The sequence below is a fragment of the Carya illinoinensis genome, chromosome 9 (assembly GCF_018687715.1).
Source record: "Carya illinoinensis cultivar Pawnee chromosome 9, C.illinoinensisPawnee_v1, whole genome shotgun sequence".
In the NCBI taxonomy this organism is placed as follows: Eukaryota; Viridiplantae; Streptophyta; class Magnoliopsida; order Fagales; family Juglandaceae; genus Carya; species Carya illinoinensis.
The window spans coordinates 10305887-10328772 of record NC_056760.1 but is presented as its reverse complement, the minus strand read 5'-3'; the positions used below and the strand labels follow the sequence as shown (position 1 = coordinate 10328772).

Genomic DNA, 22886 nt, shown 5'->3' with positions numbered 1-22886 from the left:
TGATTCTTTTTAGATTAAAGTTATAGATTATACAAAGTTCTAAAAATGATTTTTGGGAAAAATATAGTTACAAGTATAATTATGCACTAATCTGCACACCAATTTGATGTGATTAGTCAAAAAATAAATTTTATTTAAAATAATGTTAATTTAAATTTTAAATATGAATGAATCAGTATTAATACGCAGATTAGTACATGACTTTACTTGTATGTAGTAAAATTCTTATTTTTGTAGGTGCTCAGGACATAGTTCCAGCAAACCATTGGAAATGATTGAATTGTTTTGATAGGTGTTAGGTATTGTAAAGCTATGTGGAGTATCGAATTAGGTAGATTAGCCTTTATTCAAGTTAGTTTTGATTATGACTAGACCTTATAAGTGGTCGTTGAGATTGATGTTGGTTGCCACAAGTTTAAATGCCAGTTAGAATTGAGGTGCTGAGTTTCTAAATATACGCTCTCGGGTTGAATTTATAGATGCGTTTATTTATTTGGTTGTTTAATTTTAATTTTAAACAAAAATTTCATGTGTAGTTATTTTTGTGCAATCTACTAATGTAAATAACTATTTTGACTAATTATATCAATGGAGTGCATAAAAAGTATACAAAAGTAATTGCACGTAACAAAACTCTAAAATGAGATGTACTAGCTTTCTTCTAGTTGGGTTCAACGTGCATTAAGCTGTAATTGGGAATTTTTCCTACATAAAGATGTTCGCTTGTATATGTATCGACACATATAGGAGTTGAGGAAATAAATGTAAACTATCTTCATTGTGAATGTCTTAATCACCGCTTAAACTATTCAGAACTCTTTACACTTATACTTTGTTACACTTCTCAAGTAGATCCTTCCCTGAATTTCTTGCAATATGGTCCGTAATGCATGACTTAAATTATTATTAAGTTATGATCAATTCCCTTTGTTGGTAATGGGTAAACCTCATGACCTATGTTATGTCTACATGGGTGGAAAGTTATTAATTAACTCTCCACTACTACCACATCTTCAGGGAGTTAATTAACTTCCCATATGAAAACTCTTTAAATAAAGAGTTTACATACATTTATTTGGTGCGTGAAAAAGTCTAAGAAAAACTCTCATCTCTCTCTATATTTTCTTAAAGAAACTATTTAGATTTCTTGATCTTGAAACATGAAATTTTCTAGGAAACTCTAGTGACCTTCTAAGTGACGTAGAAGTACAAACAACAAAGTGACGTGGACTGTAAGACGAGTAAAGATCCGACCTTGTGGAAATTCTGCTGCTTGAGATAATTCGATTTAACCTTATTTAACATTGGTATCAGGTTATATTAAATAAGGTTAAATCTACGTCTCTTAGGAGATTATTAGAGTCTCCGAGAAAATTCCACAATTTAAAATCAAGAGATCTAGATGGTTTCTTTAAGAAAATATAGAGAGAGATGAGAGTTTTTCTTAAACTTTTCCACACACCAAATAAATGTACTCCTATCCTTTGTCTTCTCATCAGGTCGTACGCTTCATTTTCTGTATGAGGGATAATTGATTAAGAGAAAATGAGGAGATTGGTAATAGACATAGCACTCATAGTGGACAAGTAGGAGATGTTGGTAATAGGTAAACCCCATGCCCTATATTATGTCGACATTGAAAGTTAATTAACTTCCCATATGAAAACTCTTTAAATAAAGGGTTTACGTACATTTATTTGGTGTGTGGAAAAATCTAAATAAAACTCTCATCTCTCTCTATATTTTTCTAGAGAAATCATCTAAATCTCTTGATCTTGAAGTATGAAATTTTTTAGAAGACTTTACTAGCATCCTAAGTGACATAGAAGTGCAAACAATAAAGTGATGTAGGCTGTAAGACGAGCAAAGATCCAATCTTATAGAAATTCCACTCGTTGAGATAATTCGATTTAACCTTATTTAACACCCTTCAAAAAATTGTAAGTCGTCTTTCTTGAAGTTTCGTTTGGAATGGGCACAAAGGAACACCAACATTTTCAAAAGCTTCTTAGAGTTGGACTTTGAAAAAAAAAAAAAAAAACCTAGTGTTTCGTTGTTGGTCAATTCATTTTATTTACTTATCCTTGCGAAGTCTTTTTTTTTTTTTTTCTTTTTTTGGTCCAACTTAATGAAATATTTTTGGTTACTCAGTTAGTATTTCGACAAGAGTATTTTGAGGTTTTTGATTTGGTATGCGCATTCCAAGGACAATAGGAAATGATTTTGATAAGATTTAAGGTTTAGATTTAACGAACCTTAAGCCATAATTATTTTCAGATTTAAGATTATAGACTTTGCATATGTTTAGGCAATTGACTATTGTTCAGATTTGAGGTTATAGTTTCAACAGGTTCTAAGAAATCGTTCATTCAGATTTCCGGTTATTAATTGTAGTTGAGAATGAAAGAGAGTATTTAAGAGTATAAGTAAGTGTGCATGGATTGGGGGACAAGAAGTCGGGTTGCTACCAAGGTGTGGTAAGGGCCATTTTGATGCGTACTGACATGGATTGGACTAATAGTTTTAGATATTTTGGCAAAATTTTCAGTGTGCAGCGTGGTCATTGGCAATATGATAGTTTGAGAGCAAACTTTGTGAAGGGCTGAAAATTTGTCAACGGGAGATCATTTAGAATTTAAAACCTCGTGGATATGGAGTTTCAATTTTTGAGGATTATGAGGAACGATAAATTTTTAGGGACTATGAGTTAGATATCTTGATGAATCGAGTATGAGATTATGGACCTTGGAGTTTGGAGAGTTTATTTTTGTTACTATTCATATGAGGTTAATATTTATGTTGAGAGTGTTCTATTTACTATTTGTATTATTATTAGGTTTTTAATCGAGCCCATTGTGGAAGTTTGCACCTTGAATTGGATTGGGCACTTGAGTGTATGATTATCGAGACAATGTGTTCAAGCATGTATTTCTAAGGGGAAATATGTGAAGCACGGGGCAAAAATATTGGAGGGTTAAAATTTTGGAATATTAGGATGGGGATAGGCATGGAAGGGTTGTAACAGTCAAGTATTTTAGGTTTTGCTTTAGGAGCAGCAAATTTCAAGGATGAAATTCTTTCAGGGGGAGGGATGTAACACTTAGGCCCATAAAGAAGCCCACTAGCTTGTAAAACCGCATCGTGTTGGTGAATGAAATTCTCATCTCTTTTCTCTTTTCTTCTTCTTCTTCGACGGTTACCACTTCCTCATGTTTCTCTCCTTAATGTCGTTTGCTCTGCCATTGCCTTTACTACCGTAGAAGGTCTAGCCATTCGCAGCCGCACGGCGGCCTCCCTCCTCCCTCGGTGAGTGTTACTCAATCTCTCCTTGTCAAGGATAAAGCTACCCCTGCACTAACAGTGAGCCACAATACCTCACAGCAGCTGAACTTGAGTCTGACCCCTGCGTAACAAACTCTGCAATGCATGAATATTGTACTCATTAGCTGTCATTGTACAACCGATCATTTGTATTTATAATATTCTAGATTCTTTGTAGTATAGCCTCTATAAAAAGGCAATCCTGTAGTTGCTCTAATATATAGAAAAATACAAACTAATATTTCAGTATTTCAACATGGTATCAAGAAACTAAAAAGGACTTATCATCTATGGCTGAATCCGATTCTGAACCAGCTCTCATTCCTCCCTCCCTCCCACAACCCAATTTCTCTCACACTCTTGCTGTGAAACTCACTCTCAATAATTACCTTCTTTGAAAAACTAAGTTGGTCCCTTACCTCCACACTTCTCTTTTTTGTGTTCTAAAGTGTTCGACTTAGTCATATTTTTATTACTATTTACAAATTATTTCACTACTATTCACAAAAAAATATGCAACATAACGTATTATAGTCAACTAATCACATAACGAGTGCTTAGTAGAGGAAGATTATTAAATATTTGAATATTATTTCTTAATCCAAACTATGATAACATATCAAGCAAGATGAGAAAGGTTTACAAAATATACGATTATTTTATAAGAGTAATGCTAAATATACAATAATTTGTTTTGGTAGTTACGTATAAGTAGTACTTGTCAGTCCAGGCTTAATAATCTTGACTTTTGGCAAATGATGAACATACCATTATTTTCGTAACTTTTTAAACAACTATACGATTTAAATGAAAAATATTTTTATAAAATTCTTTGATAGACAAGTTCCTCGATCTTTTCTGAGAAACAGAGATGTACTATTGATTTTTGGGGACTTGTTTTTTATTTTATAGGTATTTTTGAGGATCAGATACGTTTCGTTTGTCTTCTTATGGTTATTATATTCAATAAAAAAAATAGTAAATTATTTATTTTCTATTCTCAGATGAAGAATATTCCATATAAAACCAAATCAGTGAGCAAAGGAGGGCCGACTTACAGAAACACCGAAACAGGATCATAAAGAAAGACTCATGGTGTAACACCACTTTGCTAAATATTTCCTTTTCCATGGGAATACAATCCAAAGGAGCCGAGGCTAAAGAAATATGCATGCTAAATGGCCCACTCTGGATACAAACACTAGCGCCAGTTTAGCCTTTTTTGTGTTAAAGATCCTAATTGAATTGGTTACTTCCCCCCATCTTTATTTCATAGTTGTACAGAATTGAGGCCTCAAATGCCTTAAGGTTATAGGATTGCATTTGCTGATTGCTCAACTCATCAAGTCACGTGAGTTTCTAACAGTGTTTTGTAAATTTTGTTGTGCATCATGCATTTCCTTATTTTAAATGATCGGAAAATGGGAAAACGCTTGGGATACTACCAGTTTTACAACTTCTTAGAAACTGAGATGACAATCCATGACGCCATGTAGAACTTATCAATTTACCAACTGAACTGCAGCGACAGTCCTTGCGGCACTGATGTCAGATCTCGCCCCGCGTTAACCATGTCGCTCCCAGTGCAAGCCGTTGGGTAGACAAACCATTCCCATGGTAGCCATGGGGGAGGAGACATTGCTGTTGGCATTGAGGTGTGAGTGTGGAGGTAGGGACGGACAAAGGCGTTGATTAGGGCCTTTGTGGCTGAAGTGGTAAGTTCCATATGGACTGCCACCTCAGTTCATAAGGGATGTACTAAAATTTGGTAGTAGTGCGAACAACATTTGAAGCAAAAGTCAAAGGAATCAAGTTAGTGTGAATTTCAGATTTCAAAATACATTGGTTAGTGGCATCCTCAGTTCATTGAAACTCATTTTGGGCACCATGTATCACAGCAGCCATTTGAGTTTTTGAAAGCCGTAGGCTAAGTGAAATTACACAAACAAGAACAGACATGTATAGTTTAATATCAAGTGACCTTGGAAATCACTAAAAGCGGCGATTACAATTTTAACAAAGCTATAAACAGTTGAAACATATATTGCCAAAGATACAATGCGGTGAGATTTTCAAATAATACAAGTTTATACGGAAAATAATTTACATACAAAAATAAGTCGAATGCTCCTCTGTTTCAAAATACATTGCAGTTCTTTATTGTGTGCACAAAGTCTATATGCATGAGAATTACGATGAAAAGATGTAAATTCTGCATAACTGTTCTTAAACAAGCTTATTTGAATGAATTAAGAAACATCCATAAGATTACCTATAAAGAAGCACAACTATGGGGGGATCAGAATCTTGGTTAACTAGGTTAAAGCATTGGCACCAGCAACAATCTCCAATATCTCACCCATGGTTTTCGCCTGGCGCTCCTTATTGTAGAGAATAGACAGGTTCTTCTTCAACTCCACTGCATTATCAGTAGCACTGCTCATGGCACTCATCCTAGCAGCAAGATCACTGGCTAGTGATTCCTGCAATGACGTCAAACTCTGGCTGTTCAAATAGAGAGGCAGCAAAGCATCAAGAATCTGAACTGGATCCTGCTCAAACTGCAAAATGGGTGAGAATTCAGGGGTCTGCATCCTTACAGCATCTCCCTCCACCGTCAGTTTTCCTTCCTTGGTTGTAAGTCTGAAGAACTCGTCCTCAGCAGCATCCACACAGTTTCCATTCACATCACAAATTTCTCCCTTTGGTGAGAGAGGTAGCAAGGTATGAATAATAGGATCGGACTTCACCAAGGACACGAATTTGGTGTACAAAAGCTCTACCTTATCCACCTCTTCACTAACAAAGAGTGAGAAAACGTCATCAGCAATGGCCTGAGCTTCTTTGGCGGTAGGGAGTGTATTACCCTCAATAAACTTATCAACCGGAATATAAGGCCTCCGAAGGAAGTAAGTGTTTCCCTTTTTACCAACACTAATAACAGTATAATCAAGACCAAGATCCTTCAGTTCAGCAATCCTGGCTTCAGCTTTCTTAATAATTGAACTGTTGAAACTGCCACAAAGACCCCTATCACCAGTGACAACAACCAAGGCAACCTTCTTGACAGGCCTAACATTAGTAAGAGGGGCATCTATGTCTTCAGTTTGTAGCTGCTCATTGATGTTGTAAAGAACTTCTACCAGAGTTTCTGAAAAGGGTCTTCCATTAACGACAGCTTCTTGTGCTCTTCTGACTTTAGCAGCAGCAACAAGTTTCATAGCCTTAGTGATCTTCTGGGTGCTCTTCACAGAATCAGTATGGCCTCGGAGCTCACGAAGACCACAGCGGATTGGGGTCACTGATCGAGAGGCGCTGCAAGAGGCAAAATTATTGGAAGGAACCTGAAAAGGGTTGAGAAAAGAACGGAAAGAAAGTGAAGAAGCATCAGAAAGAGAAGGTTTTGAGGACACCCACATTGTCATATTTGAGCAGGACATGGTTTTACGGGTTTTTTCAGCTCTCGAGTGAGGGAGAGAAAGTACAGAGCGGAAAAGAGGTCTGCTCTGTGGATTTTGATCATTCTTTTACGAAATCTTATCTACATGTCACTTCTTTGTGAGTTCTTTCTGGTATGTAGGCAAGGAGTGGAATTTGTGGAGAATTCCTATCGTGAAAATTATATGCTAATAAGAACAGGTTCTGAAAAGATGCATGCATTCTCATGAATTTTTTTAGTCTAAAGATAAGTTAGGCGGTGGTTATTTTTTCAACGAGTTTCGCGCAACTCCGGTGAAAAAAATCATTAGATGTATTATATTATATTTTTTCAATTTGATCGATTGAAATGAATAAATAAACAGATCTCATCCGTTCATCTTTCAACATAGTGTTCTTTTTTCTATTACTAGATGCAAACCAAACTCTTTTTCAAATCATTTACCTTGAGTGTTTATTGTAAAGGGGACTTGTTTGTGTATCTAAGTGGTAGGATCCGGAGGTGAACAAAATTTACTAAATGAATGAAACTAGAGCATGAAGAAAAGAAATTCCACAAATTCTCTCTCTGTGGAACAAAAATGACCCCCATCTGAATCCTACAAAGGCATCTCTTAAAAGAGTTTACATGACCCCCCATAAAGCCAAGTAACGTGCCGTTGTAACACGATTGTGGCGGGAGTAGTGACGTTAGCATTTACCGACATGTTCATTTTGCATTGGTAGATCAACAAATTCTTCATTAAAAAATCTAGGGGTCCTAAAGCACAAACAAGAGTTGGATGAATACAGGCTTGGTCAACACAATGAAGTAATCTACATAGGCTTAAAATGGTCATTACTAAACTTTTGAGTTTTTGAAGCTCACTTTGCCATGCTAAACTGCAGTCTTTGCATTGTCTTCGTGAAGAAGTGGGCTAACAATCGTTTTATATGTCTGTCTATCAGGGATTACTCCCTTAAGCACCATCTCATCATGCAATTCAATCACTTCCTCTGGACTGCAATTCTTGCTGAAATGGGTAACAAGAGTTGTATATGTTATGAAATCAGGAACAATGCCACGAAGAACCATCATCTTCAAAAGGTCTTTTGCTTCTCGAAAACACCCAAACTTGCAAAAGAAGTTGATTAATATGTTGTAAGTGACTCTGTTCTCTAAAATCCCCACCTTTCTCATTTCCGATACCATCGCAAATGCCTCATCAGCCTTCCCACTGAGGAAATAGCCATTTATCAAAGTATTATAGGTTATTGCATCGAGTAAACCTTTCCTACTTAAAACATCTACCAAAAGTTTAGCAACATCCATTGTCGCTTCTCTGCATAAACCATTTAGAAGAATATTGTATATAACCAAGTTGGGACTTTCTTCCACCTTTATCATTTTGTCATAGACCTGAACCGCATGCTCTACATTTCCTTCCTTGCAGAACACATCAATCAAACTACCATATGTAATGAGGTCAGGGATTAAACCATGAACAAACATACTGCCCAGCAGTTGCTTTGCCCCTGCTAAATTTTTGTTTCTGCACATATAATCGATGAGGATATTGTGAGGAAAAGCATCTGTAGTGAGGTTCCTTTCCATAATCTGGTTATTCAGTTTAAGAGCTTCTGTCATATATCCATTTATGCAAAGCCCCTTTATGAGGATTGAGTAGGTGAATTGATCAGGGCATATATGCTTATCAATCATGTCAGACAATAGCAAAGAAGCTCCGTCAATATCTCTCTCCTTGTACAGCCAATGGATAACTGTATTGTAAACAACAGCATTAGGAATTAAGCCCCTTTCCACCATTTCATTACACAACTTAAAAGCCTCATCCAACCTCCCTCCTCTTGCATACCCATCTATCAGAGTCGCATAGGTCCTTTCATTGGACTCAATACCAACCTTAGTCATTTCATTATGCACTTCCTTTGCAGATCCTACACTCCCTATCTTGCACAACCCATTAATGACACAATTGTAAGTAACTGAATTGGGTTGTACAAACCCCCCTGACATCACGTCCATCTTCCTCAGAAGCTTCAAGGAAAGAGCCAAGTCACCCATCTTGCAAGCTCCATCTATGATCATGTTAAAAGTAACAACATTAGGCCAAATTCCATTCTTCAACATCCGGTAAAATATTGAGACTGCTTCTGGCAATCTGCATTCCTTACAAAGAGCATAAACAACCAAATTGGAAGTATTCACATTTTCACTATACCCATACGAAATCATTTCCCTGTACACCACCCAAAACCTATGGATCTCATTCAACTTTAATAGGTGACCCAAAAAGTTATTCCAAGCATGAATCGTAACTAAATAACTCTCGGTCCTCAACTTCTTGATCACTTCATAAGCACCATCAGTGTCTCCAATCTGAGTACAAGCCCTGATCAATGCATCAAACACTGCTGGACTTGAATAAAATCCTTTATAACTATTAGCCAACCCTTCCAAAGCCTTCAGGGGAGGCACGCCAGCTATACACATCAAGTTCCCCAAAAGAGCCAAGGCATCATCGAATCTCCTTGAGTTGACCAACAAATGAATTACAGTACAAGAAGATTCCAATGAGTGTGAAAATTTCTTCTTCTCTCCAACCCAATTGTAAAACTCTAAAGCTAGCTGCGGCGAGTTCTGAAACTCGTGAATGACACGACACACTAAAGAATTGTCGAGACTCCGCCACATTTGCTCCAAGATTCTCCATCTCCTATGCTTCAAATTAACGCAAATTGCGCTAAAGACAATATCCTCGGTACTTGGATTTGAGAACTGCTTACCTACGTGGAAGCCTCGGCGTATGAAAGTACTTCCTTTGGTTAAACAGAAGCTCAAAAACATAGAGTGCCTAAAACCCGGTTCATCAAATGGCCTACTACCTGCAGTAACAGTCAAGGTAAAGAAAAACCAAACTAGAGTAGCTTAAAAATCTACTAAAATATAGAATGCAAAGAAGTTAAAACCCAGGTAACCAAATGACCTTTTTTTCCAGCAATAATATATAGTAAAAGTTGAGAAGACCCAAATAAGTGTAGCACCCAAATTCAATATCCTTTTTGATTTGGGATTATAGGAAACAGAAAAGAAATGGTAATGCACAATAACGACTTATATAAAGACCAAAAAAAAAAAAAAAAGCCAACAACGCAAACTTTGGGAGGAAAAAATTAGCAGAACCCATATTAAAGCGAGAAATGGACTGAAGAGCTACCTCTGGAGCGTCTTTACTAGGAAGGAGAGATGATAGAATCATAGAAGACAATAGGAGAAAGGAGGGCTCTCTCTTGTAGAAAACAGTGTTCTGAAATCTTTGAGAATGTGTCGCCGAAGACAAGCTACTAGTAATTATATGGTCGTGAAAGTAGAAGTTCGGCCCTAAAACTCTAGGCCTATGAGCTTTTCGGCCCAAAGCTCTTGCTCTCTTGTGGATGGAGGAAAGAAAAATGGATTGGATTTACCCTTCGCTGCGTAGAAAACCGGTGGGAATTAATAGATCAGAACTTTAAAGAAAAATATTGAAATGTCATGTCACACAATTCCTTACCCGTATTCTTTTTTTTTTCTTATAAGCTTACCCGTATTCAAAACTAACTATACGAGATCATATCTGTTAATTAATTATTTTAGATCTTATGGATGCAAGTTCAGCCCTTGCTGAAATTTTAGGCCCGGATTTGCAATTAGTCTCATTTTCTCTTATCTCAACATCCAAACAATACTCTAACATAAATATATTTTAATTTCTTTTTCATACTGTTTTATCTAATTATTACAATCTTATCAAACTTACATATAACACGTTAAAAAACAATTCATTTTTTTTAATTTTCAAAAAAAAAAATTATAACAATATTTTAATTTTATAATATTATTTTTAAATTTTTCTCTTATTTTTTAAAATCCGATAAAAATTTTAAATCAAACTATTTCGTTACTATTTACAAATTAACTCAATACTATTAATAGATTTATCATTTTATCTCATCCGACTATCCAAACGAGGGTATAGTTTCTCCTGGAATTTTACCAAATGAAGTGTCGTTCCCCTTGATTCCATGGAGTTACCATCATCGTCTACTGGCACAGTTGGATACAGATTTATTTGGTGGAATAATTCACCCTGACAGTGCAGTTTCAGTGACTGAAGATTGGAGCGAAAAGAAATGAGTACAAAAAAGTGAAGCTCAAAAACAAAAGGCATAAGGGGAATGCCTAATACTTTTAACACTTGCACATCAAACTACAACCTATTAGTAGAACTGTTCCTTTTTTCTTTTTTTCCTTTTTTTTTTTTTTTTTTTTTTTTTTTTTGTCTTCATCATTATAAACAGTTTTCTGCTATCTCATAGAACTTCATTGTTAGCAAAACTAACCCCTTGAAATGAGGTCATTTTAGTCCAAAATTGAGAGATCACTGGAGAATATACAAGCAAAATGTCTGTACACGACCCTACTCCCGAAACGAGCATAAACAGAGACAAATTCTATCGACCGATGGAATAATCCGCCAACCACCTATGCTATAAAGCATATCCAATGCCTTCCACCCCACACTCCACCAAATCAATCCCACTGTTTCTCATGCCTTCACAAAAAATATTCACCAAACAAGCCTAAGCTGACCTCTTTACTTCCACTGTGACCCCTTTTGCTTGCTAATTGGGTTGCTGACATGGGAGAAAGTACTACCAGCCCTCATGAGCACAGACAGAGCAGCAATCAATCAAGCCTATCTTTACCATCACTGCTGGAGCTTCCAAAAGGCAATCTTACATTCAAACTTGTATTAGTTCTGTATGCACGCTTCCTTGGTTTTTTCAAAGTGGAAATGGCAAGAGGACCAAGGCTCAGCTGCCGTGCCATATCCATAGCATGTTTCTGAACGGTAACTTTTGTACTTGGTTTTTTCTTATTGCAAGATCTGATAGGACGACATGAAGACAAATTTTCTGTTGCAGGACCTTCCCCTATAGCTCTCTCTTCATGCTTAGTATTTGAGTTCAAAAAACGATCTGGTGCACATGAATCTAAACTCAACCATGAAGAATTACTAGTATCATCCTTTCCTTGATTAGACAGACCCAACTCTAGGGAAGGAGTGATGTCCTTTACAAGGACGCAAACATCACCTTGAGGATGACAACAGGTCATTGGTTCACATTGATTATCACCACCTGAAGGAACTGTCACTTGATTTTCCACTGTCAAATTCTTGCCGTCCTATATTAAGAAGAGACAAAACAGAAACTTGTGAACAAAAACTAAAGGAATATAAATCTTAGTGCAAAATAATAATTATCTTCCCTCCCAAAGAGAGACAAAAAAGAATGTCTATGGAGGGTAAAAACAAGAGATGATGAGACAGAAAAGATTTTTTTCTTAGACGAATGAGAAGAAGATGAGACGGAAGAGCATAAGAGAGCAAACCAACCTCATGGTGTCATAAACCAAATTCGTCAAGGAAATATATGAATATGCATAAAACCATGTATGCTTCAAGTAATGCTAGATACAAGCCAACCTATGTCTTGGGCTTGGGGTTGGATTGGGCTTGGGGGTATGCTCCCTCCATGTCTACGGTTCAAATCTCTTTGGGTACAAATAATCTCTAGGGGCCATTGGGCTGTGGGGTTTTTCTCTTGAATTACTTGAGGTGCACTTGCGGGAAACTCCTTGTCAAGGGCCTGTGCACCCCTAGGATTAGTTGGGACACTGTTCCTGGACATCCGGTGCCAATAAAAAAAATGCTAGATACAAACATAGGGCATGCAAGCCTCATGCAGTCTATTTGGGGAAAAAAAGTGAGATTCACCATTAAAAAAAAAAAGTAGATTTTTTTAGATGGGTCCCACTTTTTTTTGAAGGGCCTACATGGGCTTGCACACGCTAGGCCTGCACAAATCATTTTCCTAAGTTTGGGCCAGGGTAGAAAATATAGAATTTCCAAATATGAGAAGGCATGTTTGCAAGATTAAGGGCCTGTTTAGATATTTAGAATATTTCAGTATATCTGTGAATAGTAATGAAATGGTTTGAGTTAGATGTTTTATTGGGTTTTAAAAAGAAGAGGGAAAAAATTGAATAAAAATATTATAAAGTTAATAAATTGTTTGACTATAATTTGTTAATATCAATCCAAAGGAATAGTAGTAACCTTATTTTGCATCTCAACAATTTGTTCACATCCTGATCCGTCCTCTCCTTCAGAATCAGCCATCTCCTCACACTCAAACTCTACATGTTCTTCAGTTTCTTCATCAGAGTCACTCAACTCTTCCTGTTCCATCACAATTTCCGGATGAGACTGGTCACCAATATCATCCACGTTGTATCTGCTGATGTTATTACTTGGTATTGTCAATCCATGGCCACCTGAAATAAGGTTGGTACTGACTGTGGAACAAGGAGGATAACTGATGTTTTGAGTTCTAGTTGTGGCTGCTGCAATTACTGACATTGCTGGATTATGTGCTGTCACATCACTGCTTTCCACACCCTCCCCCTTTCTGGATGTATAACTTAGGTGGATCTCCAAGTCTAGCTCATTAGCTTTCTCAGTAGGGCTTACAGGATTAGGACCAGGAGCTAGACCGTGGCTTACTAGTGACTCGGTCTGGAGACTATCAAAAGGACTTTGAAGCCGACCAGATGGTCCAGATTTTCCATCCAAACCAGTAGATAGGTGTGCAGTTGAGCAGGTAGCTGCAGAATCAGTACAGACATCATCAGTTCTTTGTAGCAGTTGTTGGAAGTCAATGCCAGAAGTTACTGAAGTAAAATCCTTTGACTTCAATGATTTATTAAAACATTGAACATAGTTTTCAAGCTGAGGATCATGCACGTGATTTATATTCAACTGAGGCCGATTTCCTGAAAAGAAACTGAAAGAAGCAGAAGTACTAGTGCCGCAGTTAGATGGATAATGTAGCAAATGCCCATCTTCAGGGGCCTGGAAGGGTAAAGGATGCATCTGAATATCAGAATCAGAGCGTCTTTCATCCAGAAGACATTTATCCTTAACAACTTCAGATTCTTCTGCATGAGAATGTAAAACATTGTCTTGCAGTGGACTGCTTTCATTCCGTCGAGATTTTACTAAATGGGGGGTTCCCAATTTCACAGCACGAGGATTACAAGAAACTACATCTTCTATTCCAGAATTACCAATACCAACTCCAGCAGCAAAAACCTTAGTGGATGCTCCAAACTGACAACCTTTGAAGTCTGTCTGAGAGACTATACGAACAGATCGTGGAAGATTCACAGGTGGCAAGTCCGGTGCTAATTTCACTATGCGGGAATTAGTGGCACTACTATTTCTACGAGCCCGATAAGGCCGTAAACAGAATGGGGATTTGCTGCTATTTGACGTCATAAAAGAAGCCGGATGATTTGGTTCCATGGTATTAGATGCACAATTTCTAGCACTAGTTACCTGACATGAACTATAGGGTCGCTGCGTATGCTGTGACAAAGGTGGAAACTTGTGCATGATACCAGTCTGGGGTTGAACCTCTCTAGACCCATTATAGTTTAGCTGTTTACCAGTTGTAGTCCCTTCTTGAGGCAGTCTATCCTTAGGAAGGATTTTTTCTTTGAGATTTGAGCAAGGATTAGCAGAAGAAATGAGACTGAAGGTACCAGGCCCCCAATCTGCTATAGATGCCTGGTGTACATGGGTTTCACCTGCATTATCTATGCTATCATCTCCACTGTTATTCTCCCCACCAGTATTTTCAGCCTGATTGTCCTGCACCAAAAACAACAATTGTGTAAAGTTAAATCATCGTTTACGGGGAAAAAAAAAAACCTCAATTGCCAATTAAAGAGATGAAGCAAAGCTTTATAGTAAGGATTATGAGCCAAGCCCCACCCAAGGCCAAAATTTTCCTCCTTGATAAAACAGAGTAATGCCAAGGGAGGTTCAGCAAAAGAAGAATATATAACACAATAATTGTGTTACTACTATGAATGTGTCGATGTTACCAGGAAAGTCAAAAAAGGTTATAGGCAAGCATTGTATTAGTATGTAATTTACAATTATAAATTTTCAATTCCATTATTTAAAGCCCCACGCCCAATTCCATTCCACATTATCATCAAACTTGAGAGCATAATAAGTGATGAACCAAGATTGTGCTATGTGAATTGGCTGGCTAGTTTACAGCTCAACCACAAATTCCATGCTATTACACAGTATTGTCCGACCATCAGCTCATTAGAATATTGCATAAAATGAATGGGAAGATATGAAGGATTAAATGTTAATGCTCGTTTTCTGGCTTCAGAGGATAACAAACCTCCTTTTCAGATACAGTTTGCCAACTTGGCAGATCTGCAGTTTTGCACTTTCTTCTTCTAGCTTCATATAATCGTCTCTTCTCCTTTTTTGCTGCATCCTGCTTATATGACTTCTGAGTTCCAAGGGCAATGCGCCACTGTCGAGGTAATAAAGACGGATCTCTATGTGGAACAACAAATCTCCACACAGACATCCAATCCAATTTATAAAGCTTAAGTCCCTGTGTGCAATTTGGATTTTACAGTAAATCATACACTATCAATTGAATGAAAATCTTCTTAAGAGAGATACAAATAATCCAAAAAACCTCTTAATCAAATTTACCTCCTGAATACATGCTATCTCTTCCACAGTCAATGGAGAGGTTTTCATTCTTCGAACTGCCTGCATGTAGTAGTAGACAACCACATTATATTTTTACCAAATGAAAAATTAGAACATAACCCAAAGACTTGTCTTGTAGACCTATCAGCTTTCACCACTATCCACATCGTGTTAAACAATATGACTAAAGACCACCTGCTGCAATGAAATATTACCTTTAAAATATCACAGGTTACAATTTTTGGACATCCTAAAACCATAAATTTCTTTCAACCATTCAATGTGATGAATGCTCAATTGAAGAGTCAAGAGCTCATATCCGATCAATTTAATTAAAAAGATGAAGAGATCACAACCAAGAATGCCAATTTTTTTTATTTATTTATTTTTTTTGGGGGGGGGGGGGGGGGCGGGAGGAGAGAGAGAGAGAGAGAGAGAGAGATAACCACAACTTAAGTTTGTATGCATTATCTGGGAAAAAGCCCACTTAAAAATAAGAATAAGTAGCTAGGTAATCAAGATAATTTATCTTCATTATGCTCAAGATTGTGGACATACCTTTATGGGATTTTCCGGTGCTTTAGATGAGCAGCGATTTTTTTGCCTAACAAAAATCTGCAATGAAAGTAGCATATGCAAATTCAAAAACACAATAATGATTCATGCTGAAACTTACAGTGATGAATGATGAACTACAATAGGTCTCATGTCAACATGACATCCACATTCACAAATCGCAAGAACTCGTTAAAAGGCAACTCCTCTATTCATCATGATCATGAAGCTTTAAAACCAATTTCAACAATGGACCCATGGGCCCAAAAAAATAAGAACTTTTTTTTACCATATTTACCAATTATCACTTTAAAAAGGAACCCCTTAAAAAAAGCACAACAAAATAATTTATTCTCTCGTAGAGAGAGAAAGATTGGGAGGGAGAGGTAGAATAAATCAAATATACTTACACCCATGGGTAAGACAACTACCAACAGTAGTTAACCAAACAACTAGGGATCAGATGATTTAAAGGGATAACCTGTGCCACATCTAATTGGTCCAATATGAAGAACCAGAAAGGGGAATGGACCAGGATTTCTTAGTTAATAAAAAGTAGGTAAAGGCAAGGAGCAAATTAAGGGTGCCCCAAGGCCCGCTATACTCACTAAATTAACCTCAATATCTTTTATAATTTTAACAATAGCCCTACATACACGATGTATGATATAATAGGATTTTGACATTTATTTTTCTCTAATCTCCAGCAATCACCAATTCTACCTTCCCTTTTGGTCTAGACCACAGGCAAGTCTCCAAATATAGAAGCATAATAGTAGTTGCCATAGCCATCAAGTACAAAATAATTTCTATGCAGTCTTATGCAGTAATCTAGTTCTTTCATCTTTTAATTAAAAAAGTTTCTCAGCCACAGTAGTTTGGAGCTACAAAAATAAAGGGTGAAGACTTTATTTGCATTTCCTTCTCCAAAACAAATTGTTCCTTCCCTCCTTAGCAGAGACAGCAGGAGAAATGATAGCACAAATGATAACCAATCTTAGAGCTTATCTGGACAACGATTACCAGAAAGTATTTTTCTTTACATGTCTAGAAATACCTGATTCTTCGACTTGCAAGGAAGAAAACGTTGTTGAATCGCCTTCCAATCTGTATTATATTCCATCAATCCCAGTGCTAATAGCCTGCATTGAATCCCAATATAAAACAAAAGAAATTTCACAAACACCTCTTATAAGTTTATTATAGGTTTTAGATGTCAGTAGCCATAACCAGGCCCGTTGAAATAATTGAAGGAAACAAGCAAGCAGCATAAAAGGCTAATAATTAACACCATCATCGGTAATAAATAGGATCTCTAGGCATCTGTTTCAACATTGCGAGGTGGCGAGGACCATGTGGGATTATTTATTTACAGGACTTGGATTATCATGGGTCATGCCTCTTAGATTGGTGGATTTTCTAGCTAGCTGGAGAGGTCTCCGAGGTAATTCACAAGTTGCAACAATCTGGAAAATGGTCCCTATCTGCATGTGTTAGTGTATATGGCGGGAACAAAATGATAGAAGCTTCGTAAACCGCGAGAAGACAATGGAGGAGCTGAAAGTTTTTTTCTTTAAAACATTGTTCTCATGGGTGGGGGTCATTGTTTGTAATGGACTAAATATCCATGACTTTTTACTATTAGTTGTAAACTCTAGTTAGATATTTCTCAAGTATACTCCCTATGGACTTGGGTGCAAACAATCTCTAGAGGCCATCGGACGGGGGATTTTCCCCTTAAATTACCCGAGGTGCACTTGAGGGAAACTCCTTACCGAGAGCCTATGCACCCCCGAGATTAGTCGGGACGCTGTTCCTAGATACTCGGTGCCAATAAAATAATAAAAAATAAAAACATGCAGACATGGAATAACATCAGGCATGCACCAACTTATCAAAAAAAAAAAATCGGGTATGCACCATGGCAAATTTCAAAAAATAATAAATTTATTTAAAATGTTCTGAATTGCTTAAAATTAAAATATAACAAAAATATATTTAAAAATGGGCAGGTGGCCCTTGTGGGGCCGACCCAAGGTGGCACCACAGGTTGGCCGGGTGGTGGGAGGAGACCCTTCCCTCCCCTCCCACTGCCAAGGGTGGCCACTCTGCCACCCATGGCAAGAACTTTGCTTGTTTTGGAATAAAATTTATTATTATTTTATTTTTTGGTCTCTGGTTACTTTATACAGACTTCAATGGGCTTAATTTACATTTTTTTCATATGTTTTTTCTATTTCTAGATAGGTAAATTTTACATGAATAGTGCCCTTTTTTTTTTTTTTTTTGCATCGGCGGTGTCTGAGAAAAAGTTCTGACTAATCCTGAGAGTGCATAGGCACTCGGCAAGGAAATTCCCGCAAGTGCACATTGGATAATTCAAGGAGAAATTCCCTCAATCCAATGTACCCTTAAATTGTTTGCACCCAAGAGGATTTGAACCTTAAACATGGAGGGAGCAAACCACCAAGACCAAGATAAGAATACAACTACAGGAAGTAAAATGTTCAATTAAAAAGTACCATAAGTAATTTAATTTTATGGCAAGCCATAGGGACTAGTTTTGGGTTTCATCTCATATTAAGATTAACTTTGCATAAAAATTAGTTGTAGATACAAATCAATTAAACTGCATTCTTCCAAAAAATCAACTTAAAATGCTTTTATCTCCCACTGCATAAATCAACATAACTATCCTAATTGGTGAAAATGGCATTAAAAATTATGCAAAAATATGAATCTTAGGAAAGATTCCAGTTCATAAGCAATCCTAAGACTTTCTTCAATATGTTATATTCTAAGATAAGAATCTTAAAATCCTCTCAACTCCATGGTTTTTTTTTTTAAAAAAGGTTTCCTTTCCTATAACTATGAATACAGAAAGTCAAATGCATCAGCTTAAGTTTCTTCTTAAACCATGACAGAAGTAGAACTATGAAAAGTAATGCATCTTGATGTGAAGCATTTCCAAAACTGGCAAAAATGAATAATCGAGATAAGTAAATCCACCAATTCAGTAAAAGCAATAAACAAAGCACACAACTTACTCATCCTCTGCATCGGTGAAAAGCACCCTATTTACAACAGCTGCAGGGGGTGGTTTATGTGGAAATAATGATGGATTGAACAAAGGGAAAAATCTTTGAGCTAACTTTGAAATTTCTTTTGGAACTAAAGCAACCGATTGCCTCTTGGTACTTTCAACAAGTGCAGCAGCCAATGTTTTTTTAGGTGGCTGTTGAATGGGTGAAATTGGCACCGTTTTAACAGCTGAGGCAATGGTGGGCCCCCTTAAAACTTCACAATTAGCTTCAGGATATGATGGGAAGCAAGGAAAGGGAAACAGTGGTTCTCTTACAAAGGGAGCATCACTACCAGATTTCACCTGACGCTGACGATAGTCCTGAACAGCTGAGAAAAGAATTTCAAACAAATGACAAAGCATACAACAGAGGTTAAACTTTTGAACAAGCATATGATTTCAAAAAGATGAAAAACACTTCAAACATTCTAAATGACATACCAGTATAAACATCATCCATATACCTTCCAGCTAAATTGAGTGGAGCTACATCCAAGATGGACAGTACAAGACCACTCATAAAAGGCACCCAGGAAAAGCCCTCATTGTTTTGGAAGGAACCCACGTGCCCATTAGAAACATATTCACATCTCCCATTAGAAGGAGACATGTTTTGAGAAGCCGCCATCTGGTTAGAGCTCGCTTTTTGTGCATTAAATGTAGCACATGATTCTAAGGTGTATTGTGCAGGGGCAATTTTGGGAAGTTCCTCTGGCACTGATGAGCAAACATATGGAGGGTAAAAGCAAATGCTAGGATATGGGACATTTTTCCATGCTAATACTTCATTCCGCTTTTGAAGTATCTCAAAAATCAGTCCACGAACCTGGGAGGCGATGTGTTGCCGAGAAGAGTCAAGAACACACAGAGAAAATACTTGAACGAGAAGTTGCACATGCTCGTGTATCAAACAATGTAACTGGCCAACTTGATGGGGAGTAAATCCTCTAATAAAACCATCCTCCGCTGTACAAGAATCAGGCGTGGAGGTTTTCCCATCAGTAATAGGGAAGGGTGCAATGGGTCCATTAGGCAAAACTGGTAAGAGGGGACGTAATGGCCTCTTTGCCTGTCCTGAAAGCTTCTTTTGATATTGGGCAGAGTCTTTTTGGCGCCTATTCTGCCTAGTTTCCGGCCGTCGCCCAGTTCCATTGCACTCCTTTTGGGCCTTTTCCCTATTACATTCATCTACATCACTCTCCAGCAGCTCTTCAAGCTCTATCTCAAAATCGGCGTCATTATCTTCATCTTCATCATCAACATTTTCATTCTCTTGATTTGACTGGCCATCACCATCTCCACCATGTAAAACAGCAGCAAGAAACTTCCTGTACTCTAGTTCATCATCAACATTTTGAAGGTCATCATCATCATCAGTTTCTTGAAGAAAAGTCTCAAGTTCGTCAAGTGAGAAACTTGCAAGGGAATAACGAGCCCTAGTGCGTGTGCAGATAGCATCCTCATTCTCTGAATCTGATATGGGCTTTTGGGAATATTGTGTATTACTTAACTCTTCAATCATAACATCGTTAGAATCAGCTCCAGTGTCATTTTCCTTTGTTTGGACAGTACCAGTTTTTAGTGGAGAGTTTAAGGCAGATTTTCGTTTCTTGGGATTTTGGGCAACAGAATTTTGCAATTCCCTCTCACACACTCCTTCGGGAGAAACTGTAGCTAGCATCAATGTTTCCTCTTCACCGTGCTCAAAAGCTCCAATGACATAATTTTGCACCTCACTAGTTGGCTTTGATGGATTATTTCCTTCACCATTATCAACTATCTTTCCACCAATGTCAAAAACATTCCCATTCAAACCATCAATTTCAGAGCTCAAGCTCGAAGAAGCTTCCGGTGAAGGGGTTTCCTTTAGAAAGGGATTGAAATCTACATCTTCATCTTCATCCTCCTCAGTTTTCAAAGAACTTTGATGGCTTTCAGAATCAGGGAAAGCATTATGACAACCAACATGCCCAACCTCAGTTGATTGTGCATTTGAACATGTAGACATTTCAAATAAAAGATGAAAGCTACGTGCTCAAGATCCGTATAGACCTCAAGATGCCATGACAAGCCCGAGTATCCACAAAATGAAATTCAACACAAATGCATACCACCCTGAACCAGTCAAAAAGCATAAATTAATACAATTTCAAGTTTTTTTTTTTTAAAAAAAAAAAAAATCAATCTCACTTATACGTATACGTTCATCCTTGTCAGTGTACATATTCGGTATCAATAGCTGATCAAATCCAAGTTGACTATATAACAACTTAATCAGCAGGTTGTTTCAATAAAAGGTAAATCTTAACATGAATGCTACTTTACATCGCTAAACGAGAGGCCGATTAAATCGAATACAGCAAATCCCAACAATGTGATCATGAGATTCTCGAGACCGAGAACGAAAATAACAAAGGAAAACCCAACGAAAATCAACAGGCAAAAAAATGAAGTAGAAAAGGTAAATTCAACAACTAATTTCACAGCATTGTCTTCAAGTCTCAGGAACCCTAGAGCCCAAAACATAAAGAACAACGTACCGAACCAGAAAACGTCAGGAAACCATTCTGAGAATAATATGGTGGTAAATCTATGGATGGCATCGAAGCCAAAAAACAAAATTATCAGTTGTTGATGGACGATTACGTACCAGCGGAACGGTTGTGTGAAGACGGAATTGGGCGCTCCGGGACCGTCGACTCTGTCGTACAATGAAGGGAATGAGAAAGGAAGTTATGAAACAGAGCCAGGCGACGTCGTTTCTATCTGTTTTTAATGCAACACGCACCGTTTTGATTGCAGGTCTTCTTCCCACCGGTTCTTTGCGGGGTTGATTCACGATTGAAAATTTGAAACGGGCAGGCTTTTAAGTGGACGTGTAATAGTCCGATTTGATCCAGTTTTATATAAATTGTAGTATTGAATCAGTATATATCGATTTTGTATTTTTAATAACCAATCTAATACTAGCTAATCTCCCAAACCAGCACTTTAAGTTTTACTGATTCTAGTCTGGTTTGGTCTAATTTTCCTATTTTAATCAAGTGTCAATATCATAAAAAAATATAATTTTCTAAAATATACTAATTAATTAAAGTAAAATATAATTAATATACTAATGTAACGTAGCAGAAATGTACAAAGATAAGAAAATTTGAGAAGAGCACTGAATTAGTGTAAGAAAATTTGAGAAGATAAACAATGAATCATAAGTTTATTGATAAACTCTGTAATGCTTACACTAATTCAGATGATCCCCCCATTACATTATTCGGTTCCTTAATAAAGGAAGTTTAGGCAACTTAGGAAATTAATTCAAAATGGAAAGTAGACTACTATAACGTTAACAACTAAGGTAACTTTTATTGGAATGGACATATAATCTGCAAGAGCCTTTTTAGGAAAGAATAAAATCGACAATCATCCTTGATTTGTAGTTGAATCTTCTGATGGTCTCTCCATTCCTGGTGTCACACCCAAAGTTTTAAAATCCATTCCGGTAATCGTTTTGATTAAAGCACTGGAACGAAATATTTCGGTACCGGTACGTTTCGGAATAAATATTATATGGATAACTTATATATAATAACTATATTCCAAAATAAAGTCAATACAATTCTTAAAAGCATACATACCTGATAATTTAATAATATTTCTCCATAGTGAATACAAGTCTTAAACACACATTTATAAAATTAAATAAAATATCATAAGTTCTCAATCCAACTGTTTAAAATAAATAATCATTCATTTTCATCAATAAGACAAAAAGGATCAACATTAGCAAAGCCACTCAATATTTTCTTCAATGTCATTGTCACCACCATCATCATTAATATCAAGACCAACATTAACAC

The 22886-nt window shown here is 37.0% G+C and overlaps 2 protein-coding genes across 5 annotated transcripts; both read right to left on the bottom strand.

The window, feature by feature from the left end:
* Positions 1–5340: 5340 nt before the first annotated feature.
* Positions 5341–10125, bottom strand: LOC122276405 (ATP synthase gamma chain, chloroplastic-like). 3 transcript variants are annotated; one of them, XM_043086094.1, is made up of 3 exons: positions 9978–10125; positions 7628–9645; positions 6496–6636 (listed from the first exon to the last, which is right to left on the bottom strand). In XM_043086094.1, the coding sequence occupies exon 2, from the start codon at positions 9605–9607 to the stop codon at positions 7637–7639; it is 1971 nt and encodes a 656-aa protein (XP_042942028.1). In that variant the 5' UTR covers positions 9608–9645; positions 9978–10125; the 3' UTR covers positions 6496–6636; positions 7628–7636. The 3 variants fall into 3 exon arrangements, with proteins under 3 accessions (XP_042942029.1, XP_042942028.1, XP_042942027.1); XM_043086093.1 differs by having other exon boundaries at positions 6525–6665; XM_043086095.1 differs by lacking the exon at positions 7628–9645 and having other exon boundaries at positions 5341–6665; positions 9978–10116.
* Positions 10126–10944: 819 nt separating this feature from the next.
* On the bottom strand, positions 10945–21829 carry LOC122275671. 2 transcript variants are annotated; one of them, XM_043084823.1, is made up of 9 exons: positions 21680–21829; positions 19471–21144; positions 18995–19358; positions 17005–17089; positions 15951–16007; positions 15393–15452; positions 15067–15288; positions 12921–14516; positions 10945–11986 (listed from the first exon to the last, which is right to left on the bottom strand). In XM_043084823.1, exons 2-9 carry the CDS (start codon positions 21035–21037, stop codon positions 11486–11488), a joined length of 4452 nt encoding a protein of 1483 aa, XP_042940757.1. In that variant the 5' UTR covers positions 21038–21144; positions 21680–21829; the 3' UTR covers positions 10945–11485. The 2 variants fall into 2 exon arrangements, with proteins under 2 accessions (XP_042940757.1, XP_042940758.1); XM_043084824.1 differs by having other exon boundaries at positions 21570–21713.
* Between the last annotated feature and the right edge of the window lie 1057 nt (positions 21830–22886).

Excerpts from the sequence above, each read along its gene's own strand:
- LOC122276405 (XM_043086094.1), bottom strand. The coding sequence starts at position 9,607 with ATGTTTTTGAGCTTCTGTTTAACCAAAGGAAGTACTTTCATACGCCGA.
- LOC122275671 (XM_043084823.1), bottom strand. The coding sequence starts at position 21,037 with ATGTCTACATGTTCAAATGCACAATCAACTGAGGTTGGGCATGTTGGT. Across the intron at positions 17,090-18,994 it reads TTCACCGATGCAGAGGATGA|GCTATTAGCACTGGGATTGA; the intron begins GTAAGTTGTGTG and ends GATTCAATGCAG. Across the intron at positions 11,987-12,920 it reads TTGTTGAGATGCAAAATAAG|GACGGCAAGAATTTGACAGT; the intron begins GTTACTACTATT and ends TTCTTAATATAG.